The sequence below is a fragment of the Rhineura floridana genome, chromosome 18 (assembly GCF_030035675.1).
Source record: "Rhineura floridana isolate rRhiFlo1 chromosome 18, rRhiFlo1.hap2, whole genome shotgun sequence".
In the NCBI taxonomy this organism is placed as follows: domain Eukaryota; kingdom Metazoa; phylum Chordata; class Lepidosauria; order Squamata; family Rhineuridae; genus Rhineura; species Rhineura floridana.
In genome coordinates, this window is record NC_084497.1 from 29,858,763 (window position 1) to 29,869,660 (window position 10,898).

The window sequence follows — 10,898 nt, forward strand, 5'->3', positions numbered from 1 at the left end:
TGGAAGACAGTGGGGAGTCTCTAAAAGCATGATGCAACCTCTCAGCAAAGGAAGGTTGGGGAAGGGCTGTAGCTCAGGGGTTGAGCAACTGCTTCACATGCAGAAGGTCCCGGGTTCAATCCCCAATGGCAGCATCTCCAGGCAGGGCTGGGAGAGCCCCTGCCAGTCAGTGTAGACAATACTGGTCTGGATGGACCAATGGTCTGGCTCAGGATAAAGCACACCCCCTTGTTAGACATGACAGCAACAGTAGCAAGTGACTTGGGGGTCTGGGATGTGAATAAATGGATAGCCTTACGAGGACCTAAAAGGCTGCAATTCTCTGAAGGATCCTGTGCAATTGAATAGCATGGCCCAAGGGAGGGAGTCTGCATCAGAGATTATGGCGAAAAGCAAACCCTTGCTCTCCGCTGGGCTCCTCAGTCCTTCTGGTGACAAGGGGAAGGGGGGGGAGGGCATCTCCCCTTAAATGACACACCAGCTAACTGAGGGCTGCTCTCCCTTCTCTCCACAGGAGGAGCACCCAACATCAACACCCTGACGGCAGGAAAGTACATCTCAGGAATTACAGGGTGCATCAAAAACGTGGTGCTTATCAACGACAGGCCCGGCCAGCAGCCCCAGCAGCCAATTGACCTGCACCACCACTCAGAGGCAGGCCTCAACATCCAGGAGTGCACCTCATAGGCCAGGCCCGCCTCTTAAACACACTCCTTGTGATTTATTTTGCCCATCAGGCCAATTGAGAGACATCTATTATTGTTATTTTATTGTTATTATTATTAATAATTTTTTAAAGAAACACACACACACACACGGTGCTTTGCTGCTACCAAAAAAGCGGGGGAGGACTGGGAGGGAGTTGGTTTGTGAAGGGGTTTTGTGTGTGTGTGTGACAGACCAATGGGGCCACTTATGGCCTGCCCTGCCCTGCCCTGCCCCCCCAAGCCTTTCCCAGCCCTCGCAAAGAAGGACAGAGAGTGACGGCAGAGCAGACACTTAACAACTGGACAGCTGCATCCATGGGAGAGGGACTTGGGATGGGTGCTGTGCCCAAGAGTTCTTCCAGGAATGCCGGAAGAGAGGAAGAGTACTTTGGATGCACATGCCAGGCGGGGGTGGGGGGGGTGTTGACTGCAGTCTCTCGCCTTGCGCCATGAAGGGTGAAGATGCATATTTGAGGCCAAGGGGTGGGTGAGGTGACCCCATGGCTTCTCTGCTTCAGCTGCTGGGCTGGGCCAGGCAAGTTGTGACCAGATACCACCACCACCACTGCCCCCTCCCACTTGCAGGGGGGAAGGGATTCTTCTGCTGGGGGGAAGGAGGAAGGGCCCCCACTCCTTCCCAGCATCCACCATTCTAGCCAGGTTAGGGTTAATAGGAGTGGGGTGTGTGGGAGGTCTCTTGCCCTTGACCCCAGCTGCAGCGAGGCTTCTCAGCTAGATGAAGTCTGAGCTTCCTGTGTTTTCTAGCGATGACCCATCCTTGCCCCACGTGAGATTATGTGGTGTTGGGTTTAAACCCCCCCCCTTATCTGGACTCTGAGATTAGGGCTAGGCTGGGCTGGTTCTGAGTGTCCTCCCCTCCGCCCTTTATACCTCCATGCCCCCCCGTTCCTTGACACAGCGAGCGCCAAGCGCTGCCTGATGCAGGTAAAAGCCACAAGCCTGCATTTGGCGTTGCCCTGTGCGCTCCGGCTGGGACTGAGAGCAGGAGGGCCCCCCACCAAGGAGGCCCCAAAAGTGCCTGAAGAGCCACAAGGCAGAGATGGGCCTCGCTGCTCCCAAGCCTTTTGGTGCCTTTGCAAGGATGGGGCCTCTAATGGATCCCCTCCCTCTTTTGCAGCCTAGTTGTAGCCAGCCAACCACTCCTGGTCCCAGGGTCTGGCAGGGCTAGGTAAGGAGAGGCAGCTGGACCCACACTCCGGTTGGAGCCTTATCCCCCCCCCCCCACTGCCTGGCAAGTGCGCACATGTGTCTCCCTCATCAGCATTTCAGAGGATCAGTCTGCTCCTTTTCATGGATGGGTGTGGGAACAGTGTGTGGTAGTGTCTGCTTAGAAGGGGAGCTGCTGCAAATGGGCTTGCCCCTCCATCCCTCCCCACACAGCAGCTCCGACCTGCCTTCTGTGCCACGGGAGCCGGAGTGCAGGAGTTCCCATCCAGCGTCTGAAGGAAGGCAGTTCTTCAGCAGGTGCCAAAAAGAGGCAGAAGGAACTGATCACAGCTGGGGAAAGTGGGATTCTATGGCCTTCTCCCAGTCGCCCCGTGTTGCCCCTACAGCCAGTGATGCTGCTACCGCCAAGCCGACAATGGGGGCCTGAGCTTCTGGCCTCCTAGGATTCCACTCCAGCTGGGCTTCCACATTCCTTAATTGTGTGGCTGGCTTCGGTTTGGCCTGGGTGAGCCTTTGTGGCCAGTGTCTGTGACTCCTGTGCCTTCCCACTTTCTTCTAGAACCAGAATTGTACTGCCTGGGAGGCACTGCAGTGCTCATGATGCTCCAGAACTTGTTCCTGCCTTTGCTTCCCTGCCTTGCCCCCCCATTTGCTCTTTCTTTCTTAAATAAATGGTGCTGAACCCCAAGTGCTTGTTGAGTCGGTGGCTCCCTTTCTGAGCAGCTGAGGCAGCTTTTCAACAGCTTGGCCCAAGGCGAAATGAGAGCAGGAAGACGTGGGAAAGGCTAGCGGGGGAAATGCAATACTGATCTCTGTGCTGACTTTCATACTGGTCACGAGTGGCAAATCGGCTGCACGCCCAGAAGGGCCTGCGGGGAAGGGCTGCAGCTCAGTGGCAGAGCATCTGCCTGGCATGTTCAATCCACAGCAGAATCTCCAGGTCGGCCTGGGAGAGACACGCCGGAGAGATGCTGACAGTCATTGCAGACAATACTGAGCTAGGTGGAGCAATGGCCTGGCTCGGTGTAAGGCACCTCCGTTCCTAAAGAAATAAAAATCCCCTGCGCTCCAGTCATTTGCTTTTCCCAACGTGTTCTGCCTTCAATTATCAGGATGTTGGGAAGGAAGATTCTGCGCTAGGCCCCTTCCGCTGTCATTGTCCAGGAGGGTTCTATTTGCAACCCACAGATAAAGGATTGTCCTGCGATTTAAATACCCAAATTTTGAAGTGTAACATTCCCTGTATGTTGTCCGTGATGTTGTCCCTGGAACCAGGTGCCCAGATTGGAACGACACTATAAGCCAAGGATGGGGGAACCTGTGGGCCCCTCTAGATGTTCTTGGGCTCCCAACTCCCATCGGCCTCAGCCAGTGCAGCCAGGGGTGATGGTGGGATGGAGGGCACAGGCTTCCCACCTGTGCATCAAAAGAAGGAAGAGTTGTGATGGAGGTCGAGGGCAGGCAGTAAAGGCAAGTGATGGATTTATGAGGGAGGTAGTAGGAGCAGTAAAGGCAAGTGACAGTCTAGTTCAGAGATGAAGAATGTGTAGCCCTCCAGATGTTGGACTCCCCAACTCCCAGCAGCTGCATATAGCATGACCAATGGCGGGGATAATGGTGGGAGTTGTAGTCCAGCAACACCTAGAGCAGGGGCTGCCAACCCTTTTGGACCATGACTATTAAGAGTGGTAAAAGAGTGCTTTAAACGTATGGTGTAGATGTGACCCAAGTGTCTCGTGGCTTTGCAGTGGAGGCTGAGTGAATTTAGAAATGATGACACTGAGGGAAAGAAGCAGCGTCTCCTGGCATCTTGTATCACTGGGAGATCAGCCAGGATGCAGCTCTGCTGGGCATCTGTCTGCATAGCCCCATCACGCCTCCGCCACCCACACCCCTTCTGACCCACTCTCTGAAACTGGCCAATGACACACACACACATGCCCATCACAGAGGAAATGCAAGTCACACGGGTGGCTCAGCGCTTCCATGTGGAGTCACCTTGGGGGGCTCCCGGTGGGCGCAACTGCGTGTGCAGAGGTGACAGGCAGCACAGACAGAATTGCAGCCAGGCAGGTACCTGCAGGCGCCGACTCTCCAAACGAACCAGCCTGGGTTCCAGCAGCACCAGAACAGCAAGGCTACACCTAAGATGGCGGCCAGCGAGACAAGGAGAGGTTTGCGTTTGTCTGCAGAAGAAGATGACCAGTGAGTGGCAGAACATTTGAGCCAACCACATTCCCTGCCATCTAGTTACTCCAGGTACAGTACCTGTTTTGTCCCAGGGGGCAGTGCCTGGGGGCAGGAGCTGGCTCTCCTGGGGTCCTGCACAGGTCACCTGACTTGGAAGGACATTAACTACAGAAGAGGCCTCAGCATTCAGGGGTGGCGGGGGCGTGGTTGAGCCTGGGGTTGGAAAAGGAGCAAGAGTCAAATACAACAGCCTGTATGCTGCTGCCTGGTCGGCCCATGGAACAACCAAAGCAGACAACGCACCCACCTCCCTTTCCCAACAACCATTGGGGCTGCTGCACCCCCCCCAGGGGCTAGTATTTCCGCACAGTCTCGCTCCCAAGTTCCCACTGCCCTTCTCCCTTGCGCCTCCAGCCAGCTACTTCCTCAGCAACCCACAGATGGAATCACAGAATTGCAAGGGATCTTGGAGGTCATTACTGATTATTGTAATGCGCTCTACGTGGGGCTTCCCTTGAAGATTACTCAGAATCTTCAATTGTTCAAAATGCAGTGACCAAATTACTGGTTGTTTTCCATTTAAATCTTGTACAACTCCTGTTTTAAAACAGCTGCATTGATTTGCCAGTTTGTTTTGGAGATTAATTTAAGCTGCTTGTCCTAGTGTTTAAAACCCTAAACTACTTAGGCCCCCAAGATCTAAAGACCACCTCCTTCCCTACAGATTCTCTCAGCAGAGAGATCAGCAGAGGGGGTCCTTCATAGTTCCACTGCCCTCAGAAGTTCAGGATGGTGTTGCTGGCCTAGGAGAGGGCATTCTCTGGGGCAGCGCCTAAGCTATGGAATTCCCTTCCCCACAGAGCCGCATCTGGTACCTTTATTGTAGATGCTCCTCTCTACGCTGGTCTTTGACATGTGAGATGTATATCTTTAAAGCCACCCTATTTGTGTGATTGTAATTTGTTTTAAACTGTTACTCATAGAATCATATGTTGTATTTTAAATTGCTGTGACCCACCCTGGGATCTTAGGATGGAGGGCGGGTAAGAAATCAAATAAATCACCACCACCATCATCACCCTAGACCAGCCTCCTGCCCAATGCAGGATGCTTCTAGCATCTCTTAACAGGTGGCTCCTTTGCCTCTGTTCAGATACCTCCGCACGGCTCTCACAGCTGCGGAGGTTGCAGGTTCTTACTCAGCCATTCAGCCCCACTTTCTCATTTTTAGTTTTAAAGTGATGACCAAGGAAGGGCCCTCCCCTGATCCCCATGCCCTTCCCTCTTTCCTCCTATAGACACACCAACCTTTGCACCAGGCTGGGGGCTGAGCAGCCTGGTCTGTGCCATCCCCGCAGTTGTCCACATTGCTGCCATCACAGACTAAGCTAAGAGGGATGCACTTGCCATTGCGACAGGGGAAATAGGACTCCATGCTGCAAGTTGAAGCATCCAAGCCTGCAAGGACAAAAGGCTGTTGTAATGATGTCAGAGCAGCATGTCCAGCTTACAAGGGAAGCTGGTCCATTAGGGCAAATGCTCTGCCATCTGCCCACCTTTTTATTTACATCAACTCCAGAGGGTGGCCCTGGCCATCAGCTCCCTCCTCCTCTTTAGTTTCAGTGTTGCCCTTGTCGAACTCAAAAGGGAGGGAGATTTGGGCCAAGACTAGAATGAGGTGGCTCCACCTGTCATTGTATCTGGCTCCACCTGCTGGCTCCACCTGCTGGCTCCCTGCCTTCCACCCTACCAGTCCCAGTGGGCACCAGCCACCACTGCCAGCCCAGCCTGAACCCGGCTGATGAAGCTGCTTCCCACCTTACCAGTTCGGAGGGAGGTGAAATCACCCACAAAGTCCACACGAGGTTGCTGGCCGCGGGTCACAAGCCGTAAGGTCAGGAAGTTACCAGTAGAAAGGATGGGCCTAGGGATGTTCCTCCCACACAGTGGGGTTCCCAGGGGCTTGGCAGTGTGGTTTTTACCATCATAGAACTGCACATAGGAGCCTGCCATTAGGAATGGACGGATCTGTCAGGTCTGGTTCTTTCAGTTCCTCATTTTTCCAATCTTAATTTCAGTTCTCCACATTATTCATGAAAATCTGTCAGCTTTTTAGTGCAAATTTCTCCTAATAAACACATTTCTGTATGCAGTTTTGACTAGGATCATGGAAGGGTCCTATAAGGCCATCCCGTCCAACCCTCTGCTGAATGCAGGAATCCCAACTTCAAAGCCACACCTTACACATTTTTGCAAGCAATTTTCCATAATACGCATTTTTGTTTGTTATTTTCACTAATATATCCGTTTTTATGCACACTTTCTCCCAGTATATGCATTTTTGTAAACATTGTTTGGTTAGAGAACTGCATCACAAAATCCAGAGAATTGCAATTTTGAAGGATGGCTGTGATTCAGTTCTTGTACTGTTTTGGAAAGTGTTAATTAGGAAGCTTGCCTTTAAATGTGAACTGAATTGAACTCCCTCCCCGTCCCTACCTGCAGTGCAAGGGTCAATGGTCTCCTGCTCCCTTCTGGACTGGAGGGAGCCCAGGGTGTGGTGGTCCTTGCTGGCATTGCTGGCTGGCATGCTGGAAGGCAAACGCACCATGCTGTACACCAGGAAGAAGCGGAACTGGAACTGGACCTTGTCTTGGAGGGACGCGGCCTGCATGGTAAGCGGGCAGTCAGTCCCAGCTACTACAAAGTAGTAACGCCGTGAGTCTCGGTGGGAAGTTAACACCATCCCGTCCCCGTGGAGGGTCTGGCCACAAAAATCAACCACACTCACTGTTGGAGAAGAGAGACCAGAGACTGAGTCATCAAGCAAGACACAAGGAATCAGACCTGCATGCCCCAGCCCACTTCCCTTTAAGACTCTGCTTTTGCTTGGAGATGCCCTTGCCTCATGTCATGACAAGTTTTTATGGGTCGCAGAACCCCTCAGAGCTGGTCTGGCTCTTAATGGGCCTCATGAACCATAGCAAAAGTTTGATTAACAAAGCAGGTAATCTGCCTTACTGGCTCAAACCAAGGTGGGCCCATCTCATTCAAGATTCTGCTTCTGATAACAGATGACTCAAGGAAGCTCACAAGCAGGACATGATGTGACAGCCTCTTCACCTTTTTCTGTGTTTTGTCCCCAGCATCTAATGCTGTAAGGTATACTGCCTCTGAAAATTGAGGTTTTATTTAGCACTAACTGTCATAGAACTATCCTCAATGACAGTTTTTGTTAACTATATGATGTTTGCAATTAACATGCTGACAATGTTCAATGTTTGTTACAGGCTTTGTTTTTAAATTAAGTTGCTGGAGGTTTCTTGGACAAGTAAGTGAGTTCAGCCTAATTTTTCTGTCACTTGGCTTGTATCAGCTTGTTTATATTTGAAAAGAGACCACCAAGTCAACCAAGCATTTATCAGTGGGCCAGAGACAAAAAAATCCTTCTACAAATGTATGTGCTGTGACTCACACTGCTGAAATTATTTACTTTATTAATTACACTGCCAGCCCAGCATGTTGCCATGGGCTCATCAGTGATCCAAAGACTACCTGGGATGCCTGTATAACCCTGAATGACATCCAGGGGGGTAGCGTTTTCACTGTCGGTGGCACCAAAAAGCAGCACAGTCTTATGGCTATTTGAAGATGGTAAGAGATTTATTGCGGCATAAACTTTTGTGGACTAAAGACCACTTCTCCAATCCACAAATGTTTATGTCACAATAAATCTCTTCGTCTTTAAGGTACTACAAGGGCCTTTTGTTTTTTAATCTGAAACAGCTTCAACTAGTGCTTCAAATACCAGGCACTCGTTAATTTCACTCCTTTTCACCATTAACACGAAACAATAAACAGCAGCACCTTAAATTTGTGAATTCTGGCCTCCTTCTCCTCCTCATTTACACACATCCTAAAGTGAACAATGCAAAGCTATATACCAGAGGTCGTCTCTCCCCACCTCTGCCTGTCACGTCTGGAAAATTTGAGCATTTTGTCACCAGCGCATTCTGGCTTCTCAGTGAATGAATAATGCCAAACCTCTTAATTTCTTAGCATGTAAATGTAAACGTATCGCCTTCAAGTTGATTCTGACTTATGGCGACCCTATGAATAGGGTTTTCATGAGGCTCAGAGGCAGTGACTGGCCCAAGGTCACCTAGTGAGCTTCATGGCTATGTGGGGATTCGAACCCTGGTCTCCCATGTCGTAGTCCAGCATCTTAACCATTACACCACACTGGCTCTATAATTTCGTAGCAGGATCTCAGAATATCCAATTCAATCCAAATTATTAGCTCAAAATTGACAGATTCGGAGAAGAGCCTCCGGAGATGGGTGTTTATCAGCTTCAAAGTTACAGCATTTGAGGTAGCTGCTATGTTGGCATAGCGTAGGGACCTTGCAACTGAGTGGTTAGAAACATGTCCATTTGTCTGTTAATGCCACCCAGTCTTTATTATTTATTATTATTTATTAGACTTTTATACCGCCCGACTAGCAATAGCTCTCTGGGCGGTGAACATGGCAATACAATAAATGACACAATATAATACAAAATAATACAGTCTAAAATCAATACAATAACATTTTTAAAATTAAATCAATTTAAGTTAAAATGCTTCAGAGAATAGTTCTTTCCAGACCTGGTTTCCAACTTGCAATGTAGTGCCCATGTTAACATTTCCATCGGCTGTTATTTCTTCCCACAAGTCTTCCTCTCTTTAGCTAACCCCTCCCTTTCACACTCTCCTGGTTTGTTTCCTGCCTCCCTGCTTTTTCTTAAAACAAAAGCTAAAAAGAAAAGGAGTGTGGGTGCTGTACTATGGAGCAAGGTACAGCCCAGATCTACACAACAAAAAGCAAAGAAAAGCGAGAGAGGAAATTGATATGGTGGAACCTTGATTCATCAAAAGGCAGTCTTTAGCTTCTTTCCTGCAGAGCATCTTGTGTTTAAAGGAGCTACGCTTGCTACCTATTGTGACTAAATTATTTGTTACTGACTGTAAATGCACCCTTTTTAGCTTTCTCCCTACCTGCCCTGCTCGAAATAACAGCCTCTGCAGCTCCTAAACACAGATCCACATTCCTTTTCTTAGATGTTGCGTCCTCCAAGCTCATTTTAAAAGATAGTTTTTAACACAAACCACAAAAGAGTCTTTGTGGCTCTCTTAGCACAGGCTGCCAAGGACAGGTCTTCAAATGTCTGAAAAGCTGTCATGAGGAAGATGGCTGCTGAAGCACCTTGATAGCTCCTTGAAAGTTCAGACTAAAACCCAGAGCAGATTCCATTGCCCCACTCACATGGAGCCACCAGCTGCTAGTGAGTAAGAGCAGTCCAACAGTGGGGCAGGCTGCCTGAGGAGCTGGTGGCAGCCCTTTCTTCACTGGAGCTATTTAACATTGGGACAACACTGAGTTATGGCCCTTCCTCTTAAAGCTGAGGCTGGATGATCATCTGTCAAGGATGCTGTGATTGCACCCTGTGTTGCAGATCCTGCATGTAGCAGGGCATTGGTAGATGACCTCCAAGATCAATTCCTATGATTCTATGAGCATCTCTCCTGAGGCAATAATCACAGCACTTTGGGGCAATTTTTTGGTTCAGCATCCACAATCCAAGTTATGTTGTCTGCCACTCTGTAAAATCAGCAAGGTGAAAGAAAAGGCAGGTAAAGACCCTTAGGATACCTGGAAGCTACACCAACCATTCCTGCAGGCCTTTTAACTCCAGGTCCCATCACCTCCCATCTGGCAGAAATTTGGCTTTAGGGGCCAGTGTCAATCCAAGCCTTGAGCGCAGATTCCCTAACAGCCCCACAGGGAAACTGAGGAACTCTCTAAAAGCTTCACCCTACCTGTCTGCATGGCCGAGACTGTGAAGACCGCAGCATTCCAGAGAAGCAGGCATTTTACCCACACCTGCAAGCATCCTCCCTGATTGGGTTTGCCTATCTTTGCATTCATCATGTTTGTTTCGGGAGCCCCTGTGCACTAGGCTATGGCGGAAGAAGAGGCGGAACTGTGTGAAAAATGGTAACAGCTGTGAGAAGCAGGGCTGAAGCTGACCCCATAGCCCCTGGTGAGCAAATCTAGCTGGGGATTGCTTTTGCATGTCCTGACAGGGGAACAAAAGGAGAGGCTGGCAAGCTTATTGCAAAAAGATCCCATCCTGGTGTATTTTTTTTTTTTTAATGGACACAATAACTCCAACAGCTTGACTTTTGCCCTGGTTCACCTCGGCTTTTGCAACCACTGTGTGCACAGCTAAGTTGCCATGGGTGTGATGGGAGACATATGGAGCAACACAAGCATCCAAGGTCAGGCAATAAAACCTGATGCCTCAGGAATCTCGAGCCAGCTGCTGGCATCACTGTGTGCCAGCTCACGCTTTCTGGGCAATCCCTTGCCCGAGACTGGCAATTTTGAAATAAATGCAAGATAAATTTAAACAAAGCCAGCCAAATGGGAAGGAAAAGAACCAAGAGACACTGGGCTATATCTGCTGTGCTGTGTATGAGGATGGTGCCCTGCCTTTGAGCGCATGTTAATAGTGCTGCGGTAAAGTGTCTCTGGTCTGCTTCCAGTAGTTTGCAGGTATGATTCAATCATTTAGGATGTGCTGTTAAGCTGGATTTGGCAACAAACCCACGTCCAATAAACCTTGGAATTTTTGTGGGAAGAAGTGTCAGGGAATGTACTGGAAAGTATAGGATAAGTGACATCAGGAAACATCACATAATCTCCATGCAAACGAATCATGCTGTATGTGCATGAGCAAGTGTGCCTTCTTTTCCTCTTTTCTCTCTTA

At 49.6% G+C, this 10,898-nt stretch overlaps 2 protein-coding genes across 18 annotated transcripts in view; one reads left to right on the plus strand and one right to left on the minus strand.

The window, feature by feature from the left end:
* HSPG2 (heparan sulfate proteoglycan 2) overlaps positions 1-2,583 on the plus strand; it is a 118,007-nt gene extending 115,424 nt beyond the window's left edge. For all 17 annotated transcript variants that reach the window (XM_061601682.1, XM_061601687.1, XM_061601684.1 and 14 more), the window contains one exon: positions 515-2,583. In XM_061601682.1, coding sequence (XP_061457666.1) covers positions 515-687 — 173 coding nt within the window. In that variant the 3' untranslated portion in view covers positions 688-2,583. The remainder of the gene's footprint in view (positions 1-514) is intronic.
* Positions 2,584-3,793: 1,210 nt separating this feature from the next.
* On the minus strand, positions 3,794-9,955 carry LDLRAD2 (low density lipoprotein receptor class A domain containing 2). The gene is made up of 6 exons (XM_061601945.1): positions 9,946-9,955; positions 6,585-6,875; positions 5,909-6,091; positions 5,394-5,543; positions 4,164-4,298; positions 3,794-4,081 (listed from the first exon to the last, which is right to left on the minus strand). The coding sequence occupies exons 1-6, from the start codon at positions 9,953-9,955 to the stop codon at positions 3,858-3,860; spliced, it is 993 nt and encodes a 330-aa protein (XP_061457929.1). The 3' UTR covers positions 3,794-3,857.
* Positions 9,956-10,898: the final 943 nt, after the last annotated feature.